We start from the raw sequence: 17275 nt of genomic DNA on the forward strand, positions 1-17275 counted from the left end.
TCCTTTGGTTCCATCTTGCGGTGTTTATATATCACAACTGAGGTTGTGAGTTCGAACCGCGCTCGTGCGGGTGCACTCGACTCCAATCTTAATTGACTAGGATTGTCAGTTTTCCTATCGAAGGTCGGTGGTTTTCTCCGGGCACTCCGGCTTCCTCCACCAATAAAAACTGGCCGCCACGAAATAGCACAAAAGCGGTGCTAAAAAGTGGCGTTAAAACACCAAAAATCAAAAATCAAATTATATCTCAACTTGTTCGCTGTGTATATCCGTTTCTATAAGGATGTTTTGGATTTCATTGAACGTAATCTTTGAATTACTGGTTTATTATTAAGTCATGGATTTCGTTTCTACAAATAAATGAAAAATTTTCTAAATTCTTTCGTATATACTTGTAGAAAACTTATCACAAACGGAATAGCACATCCTGATTTTACGATGATGCTGTTTATCGAGCACGTAAATTTAAAATAAAATTATGATAAAGAAAACACTACCATAGATCTGACATCATCATTGATTTCTTCACTATAATGGTATCAAAGAACTAACTTAAGGTGGTACCAAACACCTTGACTAAAATTAATTTGGCTCGTTTAATTTTCATAAAATTTTGACAAAATATTTACTTTGACCCTTTGACAAAAATATAAAAATTTCAAAAAACATAAACCACACACTTTATCGGAAAAAATTCATTGGATATTTAGCAGTTGACAAATACTAATTTTGATCATTGAGAAGCTTAATATTTCCTTAACAATATCTAGAACGTGATTAAAACGTTCCGCTGATTTTTACAGAGTTATCTCCCTGTAGTGTTATGTACCACCTTAAGGACAATCACAGACTAGGTTCCTTACTTAATACATGCATGCTCGGATCAACATGTGAGAGGACAAACTAGTTTTTCATTTCCAAACTTGTCTTCTCCTTTCAATCTCTATCAGTCGAATAACAACAGTTATATATAAAATAAAACGTACAATTAGTCTTAGATACATGTTTTTTTATTATTATTATTAGTTGTTATTGACTCAGTAATTGCGAGTATCCTCAGATCTGTGCTTAGTGTCTTTTTTGTTGTTAGGGTTGAGGGATGGATAAATACCCTGGCACGTCCGGTCTGTGTTTTTGTTTGATTTTCTGCTTTGTATCGATCTGATGAGTTAAGCCTTTTTCAACTAATTTTAATAGTTTGTTCTCATGTTGTGCTGTTACACCACTGTCCCAGGTTAGGGGAGGGTTGAGCGCTCAAAAACATGTTTAACTCCGCCACATTCTTTATGTGCTTGTCCTTAGTCCGCAGCCTGTAGTTCAGTGGTTGTCGTTGTTGGTTTATGTCTGTCATATTTGTTTTTCGTAAATTTATTTTTTTTAAATTAGGCCATTAGTTTTCTCATTTGAATTGTTTCATATTTTTCTTTTCGGGGCCTTTTATAGCCGACTATACGGTATGGGTTTTTCTCATTGTTGAAGGCCTACGGTTGCCTATAATTGCTTACATCCACTTCGTTTGAACTTGGCTGGATAGTTGTCTCATTGGCAATCATACCATCTCCTTATTGTTATATTACAAAAATGAATTTCTGGTAGCTTGGATTTCAAACTTAAACTTCAGAAACTGAATTTCGAATGGTCATTCTGGCCTTATATTCGTCACGATCTGTCACAATCTGTATGGGTGTGTGCCAAATAAGGAGGCTGTAATTCAGTGATTGTCGTTTATTGCTGTGTTATAATTCAGGCCGCTGATTTTCTCGTATGAATTTTTTCACATTTTGTCATATCGGGGCCTTTTGTAGCTTACAATACGATTTGTTGAAGGCCGTTCAGTGTCCTATATTTGTTTACATCTTTTTCCTTTTGGTCTTTGCTGCACGTTTTATTGTAACATTGGCAATCATACCACATCTCGTTATTTTTATTTTAAAGAATTGTATTAAAAGCGAAAAAGCACAATTAAAATAAATTTCAACGAGAGTATAGCTGATTATTTTGAACCCAACTAACAAAAGCTGCTAATACAGACGTAACATAAAAAAATAATTACAATACAAAAAACAACAAATGATTGAATTAAAAAAAAATAAAGACATAAAAAAGATAAATTTTGAGTAAATGAATAGACAAATATAACCGGCGTGTATTTAAACCCGGTTAATTGCGCCATGCCAGTATTAAGATTATACCACTTAATCAGTCTAGACGTGGTTCAATAAAATAATAATTGTGAAAAGTTTATAGGGATGAAATTATCTATCTGCCATACTCTATTTATACTAAAAAAAACTTGTTTGTGAGAGATGACATTTCCTGTGTTTAAGCTTAAAAATACCGAAGAGAAAAGCTAAGATAATTTTATATCAACAGTATAATCAATACGAATGATGCTTTAAGTGCGTACGCTAAGCCTAACATATTTTGTTTGATATTATGTGTAACAGTTATTTGTGTTTTCTTTCACTTTTGTATAATGCTTTATTACTGTAATTTGATTTTGATGGATTTATTTAACGGTGTTGTAATAAAAGGCAGAAGATACCAAAGCGAAAATCAAATTTCAAAGGTCAAAGACTAACTGACAAAATCATGGCACAAACGAAACAGGGGTGATCACAGGTGTCCCGAAAGGTAGAGGTACAGATGTATTGGAAGAAATAAATGAGGTCAAGATGCCTAAGAATAGAAATATCACATTTGAAATTAATTAAGTTTTCTCTTAAATAGATAAAAAGCATAATTATAGCAATTTACAAAGTCACTGGACAGTACAAAAGACCACACCAATCACAAACACCGGACAGCTAAAAAAAAGATGTACAAGCTGAAACGAGCAACAACAAACAACACATGGTCCTGATAGCCTGACGTACTACAGGTAACAATAAACAACACATGGTCCTGATAGCCTGACGTACTACAGGTAACAACAAATAACACATGGTCCTGATAGCCTGACATACTACAGGTAACATCAAACAACACATGGTCCTGATAGCCTGACTTACTACGGGCAACAACAAACAACACATGGTCCTGATAGCCTGACTTACTACAGTCAACAACCAACACATGGTCCTGATAGCCTGACTTACTAGTCAACAACAACAACACATGGTCCTGATAGCCTGACTTACTACGGGCAACAACAAACAACACAGGGTCCTGATAGCCTGACTTACTACAGTCAACAACAAACAACACTTGGTCCTGATAGCCTGACTTACTACGGGCTACAACAACCAACACATGGTCTTGATAGTCTGACATACTACGGGCAACAACAACCAACACATGGTCCTGATAGCCTGACTTAAAACGGGCTACAACAACCAACACATGGTCCTGATAGCCTGACTTACTACAGTCAACAACAAACAACACATGGTTCTGATAGCCTGACTTACTACGGTCAACAACAAACAACACATGGTCCTGATAGCCTGACTTACTACGGGCAACAACAAACAACACATGGTCCTGCTAGCCTGACGTACTACAGTTAACAACAAACAACACATGGTCCTGATAGCCTGACTTACTACGGCCAACAACAAACAACACATGGTCCTGATAGCCTGACTTACTGCAGTCAACAACAAACAACACTTGGTCCTGATAGCCTGACGTACTACAGTTAACAACAAACAACACATGGTCCTGATAGCCTGACTTACTACGGGCAACAACTAACAACACATGGTCCTGATAGCCTGACTTACTACGGGCAACAACAAACAACACATGGTCCTGATAGCCTGACGTACTACAGTTAACAACAAACAACACATGGTCCTGATAGCCTGACTTACTACATGTTTGTTATACAATTTAAACACGCTATTACAAATATGTCACAATTGGAAAAACAATATTTATTTCCGTTGAAAAATTTGCAGTGATGAATATACCAATATTTTGCTATCCTAAAAAAGGGCAGGATTATATTTTTTTTTTATGATTTACATGAATTGTATGAACAACTTGTGTCTGTTGATATTAAAACAATGAAATCATATCATCTGAAACTAATTTTTTTTATCTGAAACTAATTTTTTATCTGAAACTAATTTTATTTAATTTGTTGTTTTTTATGCAAAATAAAAGTTAGAATATTTAAGAATTTTTTTATGTATGCCAACAAACCAATTTAACAACAAAACTAAAGAATGCATGTAGTTACCACACTATATATGGGCTCTTGTGAAAAAGTGACTCAGAAGAATCTCCGAAGAATCTCTGCATTTGTATTATTCATTCAGGGATGTGTATTTCCCGAACAATTAAATACTCTTTTGATTCAGATAAGGGTGAAGGTTTGGTACCATTAAAACGTTTAAACCCGCTGCAATTGTTTGCACCTATCCTAAGTCAGGAATCTGATGTTCAGTAGTTGTCGTTTGTTGGTGTGGTTCATGAGTGTTTCTCGTTTCTCGTTTTTTATATGGATTAGACCGTTGGTTTTCCCGTTTGAATGGTTTTACACTAGTATTTTTTGGGGCCCTTTATAGCTTGCTGTTCGGTGTGAGCCAAGGCTCCGTTTTGAAGACCTTACTTTGACCTATAATGGTTTACCATTATAAATTTTGACTTGGATGGAGAGTTGTCTCATTGGCACTCATACCACATCTTCTTATATCTCTTTAGAATTCTTTTTGAACACTATACCAATTGGCATAAAAAAGCTATGATATTAGTATACCTATTATAGTTATCTTGCATACATTTAATCTTTTTTTTTTAAGAAAGAATCTATTATTCTATACAAGTACTTTATTTCAGTTTCAAAATGATAAAGACAATCCATTCAAACTTGGTGTGCATGTTTAAGATCACTTAATGATACTTAGAATCGTACATTTAGGATGACAGTTGATATACAATGTACCATGTACCATGTCAACATCGTACAACTTATCGAAAACTTTAAGTTTGGTTTTTTCATCTATCTTCAACTTTGTATCTTATTTGGCCGTCCAACTGTTTCGTTCCGAACACAATGGTGAGTTTTGTTTATACAAAATGCACTTATTTGCGATTAAAATATAAATCTGGTATGTTTGATGAGTTTAACATGGACAGGTATTGAAGAGAATTATTGTTAACCTCTTTTTTTTTTTATTTATCAATATATCTAATAATTCTACTGTAACAAAGAGAAAAACAAAACAACATTTAACAAACAGTTCACCAGTATATTTTTTTTTAAACAGTAATAAAAACTAATAACATCAACAAAAATATACTATTAGTATTCTGCTCTCCTCTGTTACTTGGATTGGGGTTAACTGGTTTAGATTTTGGCGGATTAGCAATTGCAGCAGCACAGTCCTTTTCTTTAGCATATTCTCCAACACAGGAGGCAAACGCCATGACATGCGCAATATAATGCTGCTCATGAACACCCTGAAACAGATGTGACATTGGACCTCGCGCGAAGATAGCAACGTCATCTCCCCCATGTGTCTCCAGACCCATTTTTATTGCGGATTGCTGATGAAAATCTTTCTCGTCTATAAACAGAAAAGTAAAAAAACCTTTTTATTTGTATTATACATATTGCTGTATTTACAAGAAGTCAACCGCAAAATCGCGGGCATGTGCATTGATTTTTATGTTTATTATCAAATGGGCTTGGTAAATTAATAACGTACATAATATATTAAAATTTAATACTTAATAGGTTGAAAAAAGTTGACATTTTTTTATCTTAATTACTTTATTCTGTTTGTTAGGGATCAGATTTTGTAAAAAGTAAAATAACAAAAATACAAAACTCAAAGGAAAATTCAAAAAGTAAAGACCCTTATCAAACTGCAAAATTAAAAGCTCAAACACATCAAACGAATGGAAAACAACTGTCATATTCCTGACTTGGTACAGGTTTTTTCTTATGTAGAAAATGGTGGATTGAACCTGGTTTTATAGCTAGCTAAACCTCTCACTTGTACGACTGTAAGTCATATTCATTGTGTTTTAATTGACACACGTTGTGTTGAGTTGTTGTTTAAAATTATTGGTGTTATAAAAGCAACTTTCAATTGGTTGGCTAAAGTCCCATCTGTTTTCTTAAGGGAACACGGTGCATTTAGCAATAATTTAATTTTGGATGTAACACGGCTTCTGATTGGCTGAAAGTTTTTTGTCTATCAGCTCATAGACATAATTTTGTCAAGTGATCGTGACGTCATCAACATGTTTTCATGATTTACTCCTTAAAAATGGAATTTAGAATTAAATTATAAGAAATGACTGTAAAAAAATTCTGTCTATTCGAAATAGCCTCAAAAAAGGTGGTGCACACTTTAAATAACCCGCAACGATTGTTATTCAGAGTGCACCACATTTTTTTAATGTTAATTTTTCAAAGACAGAAAAAATATTCAGTCATTCCTTAATCATATTGAAAAATTAGCTGTTATGTATTATTGTTATATAGTCTCTAACAATTTTGATCATTCGTTTTCAGACATGTGTTTGGATTTTTAGTGATATCATTCGTCCAATAACTATGTGCTAAAATAAAAAAAAACGAACTCCAACGTAAGTTAATTAAAACAGGGGGACCGAAGTCCATAATTTAAACTGACAAAACCAAATGATCGACTATATCAACCAACGGAACGAATGGAAAACAACTGTCATCTTCCTGACTTGGAACAAGCATTTTCTGAAGAAAATGAAGGATCAAACGCTGGGTTATAGTTAGCTAAACCTTGTATTATCTTCCGTAGTGTTATATTGATATTGAATTTGTTGTTTGAAATTTGTGGTGTTTTTTTGCTCCAAAATTGATTAATTTAATGTTGTAGTTAGGTGAGCTTAAAAAAAAAATCTTGAATTAAAAAAAATTGATACTTTAAGTCAGAAGAGCATTAGTTAAGGAACAAAATAAGCTAAAAATATAGATAGGTTATAGAACTATTTTTTTTTATTTTTAAAATATGGCGGGAAAAGACTGACTCGGACTTTTACCTTATATTTAGCATTGGCATTATTTGGGTCTCAAATCGCAATGGTAATGACTTTTTTATGAGCTATTGAAGTCTATTATGAAAAAAATGTGGGTGGTATGGGGCAAATGTTTTACCCTGTATCGTAGGAAAAAAAACCCAAGAGTCCAAACAGCTGACAAAAAATCCTAAACCTGACATGACTACATCCTTAAGTCCGTTATAATATGTTGTTGTTTAAATGTGCCATTATTTTTTTGTAATGTCTATCACTAACTGACAAAGCTGTTGAATTTGAAATGGGCGTATTCAAATAAATCCCTAATCATTTTTTTTTTATTTAAGAACGTTGTGTTACACTGTTGTTTGATTTTTGTCCAGTTTGCGACATTAATGTCGCGAAAGCGAGACAAAGCGATCATAGTTAGTTTGTATTACTCCATCTTGTTTCAATAAGGTTCGGAGTGATGCGTTTCCGTTTGAAACTAATAATCGTACACGTTTTAAGCAGTTCTAATTATTTGCCTTTTAGAAGATTATGGGTACTATACGATTGTGTGTGGTGTTGTTGTATACTGTGACTTTTAAAATATTATATATGATTTCTACAGACATAATGATGAAAACACTACTAATAACTGTAAGACATGCAAAATGTTCAACTATTAAAGGGTAGATCGTAAACATTATTTTCACAGATAATTTTACCTGTATGTTCACCAGTTAGATTCCTCCTTGGACTTTGCACTGCACCTGGTCCATTTGCATATGCAAGTGTGGTGTATGGCAAATTGTCCCCAGCCATAGCAACTTTCCCATTGGTTTTAACTAGACCTTTGAATCAACATATTGTATAAACTATTATTTGAAAAACTTCACTTGATCTGATGCAACTTGAAATATTAACCTTTTCTGATGGCATTATAGAAAAATAAGAAGATGTACTGTGATTGAAAATGAGACAGACTGAGTTCTCCGCTAGTGACCAAATGACGTATTTCTTATCATCTAAATCAAATTATATCCCAAAAAGGATTTAGAATAACAGACCTCTTGGTCTGTGTCAATGAAACATCAGTCAAGTACCTGAAATCACCCCCGGTTATTTGTGGGGTTCGTATTGCTCAGCCTTAAGTTATCTATGTTGTGTTTTGTGTACTGTTGTTTGTCTTTTTATCGTTTTTTGTCTTTGCATTTTCAGTTTGATTTCGACTTATGAGTTTAAATATAGCTTTGGTATTTTTCGCCTCTCTTCTATAATACTTGAGTGAAAATGTTTTTTACAGCATATGTACCCGAGTTAGTGCAAATTACTTGATTGTTAGCTACTTGCGTCATAAAATCCATTTACATTGTGGAGATTTAACTTAACAATTCATTTTTAAGAGTAAAACGGTGGGTATCACATGTAAAGCAGGATCCGCTTACCCTTCCAGAGCACCTGTTTTGTTTTGGTGGAAGGGATCTTGGGTTGTCTGTTTTTCTTCGAATTATGATTTGTAGTTGTCCCCTTGGTAGCTTGACAATAATGTGTCTCTTTTTTATAAAGTATATTTTGAAAAGATTTTTAAAACAATACTGTTACAAATTGATTGATAATTTCACTGTTATATACTGAAACAACATAACTACTTTACATCATTATACGTGTTGAATATCTACGCAGGATATTATGTATGAAAAGTACAACTATTTCGAATGGACTGCAATTAGTTATAAGATGAACACAATTTGCAAAAACTATTGTTAAACTAAAATGTATTTCATTATTACCAAGTACAGGATTGCCTCTGTCAGGATATCCAACAATAGTCATCGTGTGCGAATGATCAGCTGTGACGATTATGAGAGTATCCTCATCACTCGTGAGATTATCAGCTACAGCAACAGCATCAGCCATTGCAATAGTTTCAGATAATGCGTAATCCGCTTCTCCAAAGTGATGAGCCCAGTCTATTTTTCCTCCTGAAAATATCACAAGTTTAGACATTGTGAGAAGCATTATAGGTTATAGCTTAACAAGGAAAGCATTTGTTGATTTATTTTTTGAGCGAAATACCTCATGTTCGGGTTCCAAGTTTAGTTACGACAATCACTGAACTTCCATTTTTTGCCAGTTTATCAGGGATTTTGTAAAATCCCTGGAATAACAGTTTTAGTGATTTTGTAAAATCCCTGATTACAAGTTTATTAATAAACTTGATATTAAAAATGTGTTTTTCTAAATACAAATAAACCAATGATTTTGAAATATATTTTTTTAATAAATGATACTAGTTAAAACTATTGTACAGTGATTATGAATGATAAGCATATGAACTGATATTAAGAGTATAATGTTTATTATATAGTGTTTCTGTAATTACTGGAAAGTATAAACCAATTATATCAATTTTGTAATCAAATATAAAGACAGTACATCGGAGCGATTGCCATTTAGAGAGGAGGAAAACACATATGGAAAGAGTAAGATATTGATTGGTTTAGGCTATGCCATCCAGTAGCAAATATTACATGCATATCAGGATGAGAGTATCTTATTATGACATGAAAATTGATATACAAAAAGCATATAAGTTTTGTATTCTTAATTTGCAGCCTATAAAACACATTTATATCCACACAATATTAGTTAAAAAAAGGACAACAGATAGGTATTTTTCTACAGTATGTCAGTTGTTTGATGACAATAACTCACTTAGTATTAATATAAAAGGCTAAATTAACCTCAAACTTGTTGAGTGACACTGCTTTAGACTTTTTTTCAAGAATATTGTAACGAAAAGAATCATATTCTTTTTAAAATTCACTGCATTTAATCAGGGAATCTGTAAAAAAAGATCTTCATTAATTCAGTGATTTTGTAAAATCCCTACTCAAAATCAGGGATTTTATAAAATCGTTTATCAGTTCAGTGATTATACAAATTCACTGTAACATATATTCATTATATCGTTATTTACATGTATCACTTTGCTCTATACTATAAGTATCATAAGATGAACTTGACATACCCTCTACAAGAAGAAAGTAGCCTTTATTATTGTCGTGCATACGTAATGTTCTGATAGCTTTTTCTGTCATTTCTGCTAACGTGGGTTCCGGTACAGGCTGACTAGCTTTATCCAACTCAAATGACATGTGATCAGAGTTGAATAAGCCTACAAATATTAAGGATTGTTTTAGAAAAAGATAGTTATATCTTCAAGCAAACACAGGAACCCCATCACACAACATCTACTTTACACAAATATAAGTGATGATGATGATGATGAGGGGTGTCTACTATATCAAAGTCATGAATTCTAACCACTAAGAATGATAATTTATTATAATGTTTTAAAATGATTTCTTTTAATTCTTCTTATTTCCTTACATGATAGATATGTCAACTTTATTTGCCGTCTGCAGATCTTTGCTATTTGAAAAGAAATAAGTTAAACATAGCTCCTGTAGTACATGTATCATTTAAATCAAACCGACAGAACAATATGTCGTATGTAGTTCAGCTAATGTGATTGAGGAACTGTATTCAAGCACTTTTCTATAATATATGATATGTTTCAAGAAAAAGCACTTTTTCTGTAATATATGACTATTTCTAAACGTATCACGGAACTTGCTATCTTTTTCTCTCTAACATATTTAAATTGCATACTGCACAGAGAGTTCGACATTTGATTCTTTTCGTGTAAGTTTGTCGTGTGGTGACGAATTATTTTGTCTTTCTCAGTAGGTTTTGTCCTTCATTTTTTTACTTGTAATCTCAATCTCTGTCCTGCCTTTTTATTTTTCACTCTATTCAGTTCTGCATGTTTTTTTATTAGTTTATCCTGACTTTTTTTACATAAATTGTTATCCTGCCTTTTTTTTTGCCAAGTTACTCATCCTGTCTTTTTTTTTACTCAAAACTCCTGTCCTGCCTTTTTTTCAAATTTCATCCTAGTCCCCCCCCCCCCCCCCCCCCCTAAAAATCAAATGGTAGCTCCCTAAGCACTCGCTCCTTTTTTATACTTGATCGATGTTTTGGAGATCCGGAGATCTAATTTTCTGTTAATTTAGTGTCAGACAACACAAGTTCTCTCTAGGATATTAACAGTTAAAAATGATATAATTATACAATTGAAACTATGCATATGCTGGTGGTCTCAAATGAATTTAAAGGCATGCCTTCAAGGAGGCTCTTAATCCCTCTGAATGTGTTGGTCGATGTTACTGATGACAGTAGTTTGTTCCAATCAATGATGGTCTTGGCAATATTAATTGCCCGTATGCAACTATACATGTTTTTCACTGGGTAAAATTGATTTTTTATTTGGTTATGAACTAATCTGATGGAGCATTTTGTACCTTTTTGGTCCGAATTTTTTTTATATGTGACATTAAGGCTAGATTTACTTTGTTCATACCTAAAATATATTCAGTAGATCTAGGATCAATATTATTGAATTCTGTAGCATTCCATACGTATTCATAATTAACTTTTCTTTGTTGCTTATCGTTAATCCATTCCTAAAAAAAGTTTGTTAAAAACAATGAATATGAATCATACGCTATCGCAAATATCTGCCATTTTTTGTTACAACAATGTTTAATGTATAAAGTAAGGATGAAACCAAAAGAGGATGAAAACTTGGTAACCACGGGAAGCATAAGGTTACATTTGAAAGTGCAAAAACTGAGAAGAGGTCAATAAAAACCCGTAAAATGAAGAAAAACTTACATCACCATGGCCAAAAAGAAAACATAAAAAATACAAACAACTATGTATAAAGCATCACACAAAAATTAAAGATTGAACAAAACCCGTGAGTTAACTCAGGTGCACCGACAGGGATAGGATTTTATACTACGTAGATAATGACATTCCTTTCGCGCCTTCTGAAGATAATTTGATAAAGTCCTTGAATGTGTTATTTGTGTTAAATACATGTAGTATAAAACTAATGACACTTTTGTTTTTTTTTCAAATTTTTAAATCATATCAAAGTTATTTTTTCGATGCAAATGACCATTAGCTGTATAATAATGACGCTTTTGCAATGCTTTAGGTTTTTTAGATTTTTTTTTATAGGTTCTTATTCATTAATTCTACTAACTTCAATCAAATTTCTGTTGTCTCTCCTTCCATCTTTGTTGTTCAACCCAATGACAGGATCAGATTCGTTGCTTGGTAGGAAATATCGCCGTCCTCCTCCCATCAATACCTACATAGAAGCAAACGATGACCTGAACATGCTTGGTGATCTTTTGCAATATCTTCAGGCAAATGCTTTTTGAATTGTATAGCTTTCGAAGAGTTTTAAATAGTAGACATGCACAAAAGATACAACTAGACAGTTCTCATCCGAGCCTTGTTTGGTACCGTACCATTTATAAATTACTTATCCAGGTAGAGCCTTCTTAAATACATTATTATAATTTCGAATCCGCGCTTGCTCGTAGAACACTGTTAGTTTGTCTTAGAATATTTTTTTTGAGCTTTTCGTCTTAAGTTAATAATCCGAATAATGTGAGTGAAATGTGTATTTAGAGCTATTTGATTGGTTGCAATAAACATATCACTAAACTGAGATATGCTTTATGCATTCTCTTCAAATCTGTAAATTTTCTATGTAAACATGACATACCTTAATGCTTGATTTGTAGTCATTGATTAATTGTTTTGCGATATCAGGACAATTTTCTTTGTTGGTAACATTTTCTAATTGCCAGTCAACTTCCCAGTTCCGATATGCTGTATTGGCATATGCGGCCCCTGGTGTTGCATGAGTAATTCTTGTAGTTGTTATAATTCCTACAGATTTGTCTTAAACAAACAAAACAAACTAAATAAAGCGAAAAAAAAACTACACTGCTGATAAAAGATTATCGATTTAAGTTCCATACCTACTCAATTTCATATCAGAAATTTATAAAAAAAAAACTAAAGGGAGGTTATTTTAATAGATATAAACCCGTCATCACTGCTCAAAGCACTTTTGAGTTGTTTGTCCGAAAACTGGAAAATCCCCCTTTTTTAATGAATAAAACTCCATAACTCGGAAACGTAAAATCCAAAATTTATAAAACTCGAAAGGAAGATCGCGCCAATAGATTTAAACAATTCAATTCACCAAAGTTTCATGAATACTGCTCTAAGCATTTTTGAGTTATTGTCCGAAAACTGGAAAATCGCCCCTTTTTTAATGAATAACACCCCATAACTCGGAAACGTAAAATCTAAAATTTATAAAAATCAAAAGGGAGCTCATGTCAATAGATATAAACAATTCATCAAAGTTTCAAGCAAATTGGTTAAAGCGTTTTTGTGTTATTGTCCGACATGTTGACGACGGACGGACGGACGGACGGACAACGGTATACCATAAAACATTCGGTAAACGGGGCATATAAAAATTGAAAACAAAATATATAATTAGTTTATTTTTTCAAACTGTCAGTGTTTAATGTGCAGTATAGATAAGGGTTTCATTGAAAATAGTTTACATTTGCAAGAGGACTTATTTCGTATAAAAATATTGCGTACGGCACGAACTCGGATTTTTGCTCTCATACGAATTTTCTTTTCTTTTTATGGCAGTTTGTTTTGTCTTCTTTTTCCTTTGTTTGTTAGCAATTTTTGGGTATTTTTTTGTTTCATTTTCGTTGTGTGTGTGTGTGTTGTTTTCTCTCTCTTCAAGAAAGTAACATTTAGAAAATTTACCTTTCTCTAATGACCAGTCTGCAATCGATGTGACCTTTGACTTGTCAGTCATTGAAGAACAATCTTTTGGCTTAACACTACCATCTACTCCTAAAACCCCAGAGTTAGTTTTTATACCACACAGAAATTGTGTTGCAGTCCCCGCCGAATCTGGTGTTTGATGATCCTGATTATATGTCTGCAAAAACAAAGTTCGCAAGATTAATACAAATATATTTCATTTGGTCGTGTTGTTTGCTTCAAAAATGAAAAAAATTCGCAAAAAAGAACTGATAGTAAAAATGACTGGGAGACAACCCGATTGAAAGACCTCAACTGAATGACATACATGAATGATTCTTTATTATAGCACCATTTAAGATATAAGTCATATTCAGAAGATCAGTTAAGGTATAGATATTGAAAAAGTGAGAACAATATTTTTTTATTTTTTTTAGATCATTTGTTGATTATAATATGATAATTATAGAATTATGAAGGAATACAATTTTTGCTTTATTCAGATCAAACATCAAACTATATTTTGTTGGTAAAAGTAAATGGAGTGTCTAAAATTAAAATCGACAGAATTGTATCATAATTTACCAAAATGAAGTTTATATTATGCTATAAGTGTGGGCCACGGAGCTTTTTCATAAGCTACAAGTTGTGAAAATTAGTCAGATTTTGCAAAAATTATACCCTTTTGAGTCAAATAAAACAATAGAAATTTACAATGGTATATAAGATTTAAAATAAAATGTAATCTTTAAAAACGTTCCTGTTTTTGTAACGCTAATGTCTAGTTAGTGGTTTAGGAGGAGCTGCAAATACAAATCGCGGACTGTCGCGTGTACGAAAGATCTGAAATACGGACCAGTCAATCTTTCATGTACATGTAAACTCCTCTTACTCAAAGGGGGATGAGTATTCAGTTATAGAAAAAATATGTAATTATGTTGTGGTCACTTTTCATATATATGTCAATTGTTGTGGTCACTTTTCATATATATGTCATTATGTTGTGGTCACTTTTCATATATTTGTCATTATGTTGTGGTCACTTTCCATATATATGTCATATGTTGTGGTCACTTTTCATATATATGTCATTATGTTGTGGTCACTTTCTATTTATATGTCATTATGTTGTGGTCACTTTTTATATATATGTCATTATGTTGTGGTCACTTTCCATATAAATGCCATTATGTTGTGGTCACATTATGTTGTGTTCACTTTCCATATATATGTCATTATGTTGTGGTCACTTTTCATATATATGTCATTAAGTTGTGGTCACTTTCCATATACTGTGGATTCATTTATTTTCGTGGGTCCCAATTTTCGTGGATTTATGAAAACTTTAATTTTCGTCGATATCAAATTTCGTGGATTTTGCAAAGTTTGCATACATTCCTTTAGAAAATTTGTAATTCGTTGAACTTTTAAATTCGTGGTTCCCCTGTCCCCATGAAATCAACGAAAATTGGTATCCAACGAATATTAATGAATCCACAGTATATGTCATTATGTTGTGATCACTTTTCATATATATGTCATTGTGTTGTGGTCACTTTCCATATATATGTCATTATGTTGTGATCACTTTCCATATATATGTCATTATGATGTGGGCACTTTCCGTATATATGTCATATGCGTTCTGCCTTTGATCTTCAAATTCAACTGAAATCATGCTGTTAATATAAATCTGTTCACATCTTCGAGAGGCATGATCACAAAAACAAGAAACATATCATAAACCACCAACAGATATAGATAACAAAGACAAACACTAAACTCATGTCTTATCATAGTCTTGTCAATATTGAACTACGTATACATTTCGTCCGTAGTACCTCGAGGTAACCAGTTTCTACTGGTAAAACAAAGCAATCTACTTATATATTTTCTACTTATTTACGTATTTGTCGAGATTATTAAAAACATTTTTTCGTTAAAAAAAATTATGATTAAAGTTTGCAATATGTAGATATATCATAACACTTACAAATGTAACTTTAAGTCACCAACATTTCGATTTTTTTCGGATAATCAGATAATATAAAAAAATAGAAATATTCGAATGTATAAAATAGGAATTAAACAATAGAATCAATTGATATTAATCGCAGTTGGATCCCAAATTAGGAAATATATCATAAAGCTGACCTTGGATAATGCAACATGTGGGAATTTCTCCCAGCTGAGTACATTTTCTTCTCCTGTTTTGTTGTTAAGTTGACCTTGTCTTATTCTAGCTGCTGTTATAGTGGGTATACTCATTCCATCACCCAGGAAGAAAATCACATTTCTTGCGACTTTCTCAATTTTCTGTGATTTTAAATATTTATGAAGTTCATCTTTTGCTTGATTTCGCCAATATACTTGTGCTGTATAAAAAAACATACATTATAAATAAGAAAGAATAGTAAAATTGAATACTATCAGTGTAAGCCGTTTTGAGAATTATCAATTGGATTTCCTCTCCAAAATCTAGCTTTGTGTGTACTGCAAATTGCATTGCAGTTCGTTTGATCATGAATGTTTATTGCATACTGCAAATGTTTGCACCTGTCCTAAGTCAGGAATCTGATTACAGTAGTTGTCGTCTGTTTATGTAGTTCATACGTGTTTCTCGTTTCTCGTTTTTATATAGATTAGACCGTTGGTTTTTCCGTTTGAATGGTTTTACACTAGTAATTTTTTGGGGCCCTTTATAGCTTGCTGTTCGGTGTGAGCCAATGCTCCGTGTTGAAGGCCGTACCTTGACCTATAATGGTTTACTTTTATAAATTGTAACTTGGATGGAGAGTTGTCTCATTGGCACTTATACCACATCTTCCTATATCTATCTATCCCAGTACTTGTTTATGGAACGAAAGTAAATTAAATCCAATGTGTATTGCTGTCAATGAATGTCATCAAATGCATAGAGAGTGCAAGTGAGTAATAATTTTCAGAGTAAACGCTAACTTTTATGCGTTAGAAATCCACTGATAATAAGATATCAATTTCTTTACGGCCAGTGGCAAATATTTCACAATTAAATATTAAATTGAGATGCTTCTATAACTTACTGTTAGACATAAAGTAGGGGGATACAAATGATATTAACAAAGCTTAAGTAAAGAAAACTAGTACTCACTTTCACCGTTTCCTGAAAATTTGGAATTCGTAATCGGACCAGTTTCCTTTGATGGAAAACCAAATCCAGAATGCATTAAAGTTACAAAAAAGAAAAAAACTTCAACATTTTTAACCAGGTTTAACATGGTTATCTTTCGGATTGCTTAAGATCGAATACGAAGTAATTATCTAGCGTAAGAGGTGTTTCACAGTTCTGTAAATAAATATTCACAGATAACTATGTAATATGGTTGGAAACGAAGATATTTACCTACTGCTCCTTCCGTACGTTATCAAAATATTGCGTCTTTTTTTACGACGTATTGTATTTGTGTAATAGCAATACAATATTGAATACGAATAAAATAATTGAACATTTAAGAAATTTCAACTCTTAAATCAAGTTTACAATTGGTAAATAATCTCTCTCACTGGTAAACTAAGACTTATACGTATATTTTATGTGACAGATTAAGATAGCCTAGTAAAATATATGCACATG

At 32.6% G+C, this 17275-nt stretch overlaps 1 protein-coding gene across 1 annotated transcript; it reads right to left on the reverse strand.

The window, feature by feature from the left end:
- Nucleotides 1–5177: 5177 nt before the first annotated feature.
- Nucleotides 5178–16734, reverse strand: LOC127719270 (alkaline phosphatase-like). Its single transcript, XM_052225285.1, has 10 exons — nucleotides 16725–16734; nucleotides 15817–16037; nucleotides 13663–13840; nucleotides 12587–12765; nucleotides 12056–12163; nucleotides 11366–11468; nucleotides 9971–10117; nucleotides 8730–8921; nucleotides 7665–7790; nucleotides 5178–5516 (listed from the first exon to the last, which is right to left on the reverse strand). The coding sequence occupies exons 1-10, from the start codon at nucleotides 16732–16734 to the stop codon at nucleotides 5209–5211; spliced, it is 1572 nt and encodes a 523-aa protein (XP_052081245.1). The 3' UTR covers nucleotides 5178–5208.
- Between the last annotated feature and the right edge of the window lie 541 nt (nucleotides 16735–17275).

This window comes from Mytilus californianus, unplaced genomic scaffold (genome assembly GCF_021869535.1).
Source record: "Mytilus californianus isolate M0D057914Y unplaced genomic scaffold, xbMytCali1.0.p SCAF_11, whole genome shotgun sequence".
NCBI classification, from domain to species: domain Eukaryota; kingdom Metazoa; phylum Mollusca; class Bivalvia; order Mytilida; family Mytilidae; genus Mytilus; species Mytilus californianus.

What these genes read in the sequence shown, in the direction of transcription:
- LOC127719270 (XM_052225285.1), bottom strand. An exon ending in CACATGTTGCATTATCCAAG is followed by an intron (nt 13,841 to 15,816) that starts GTCAGCTTTATG and finishes TTGTTTTTGCAG; the next exon opens with ACATATAATCAGGATCATCA. An exon ending in ACAACAGAAATTTGATTGAA is followed by an intron (nt 11,469 to 12,055) that starts GTTAGTAGAATT and finishes AACTTTTTTTAG; the next exon opens with GAATGGATTAACGATAAGCA.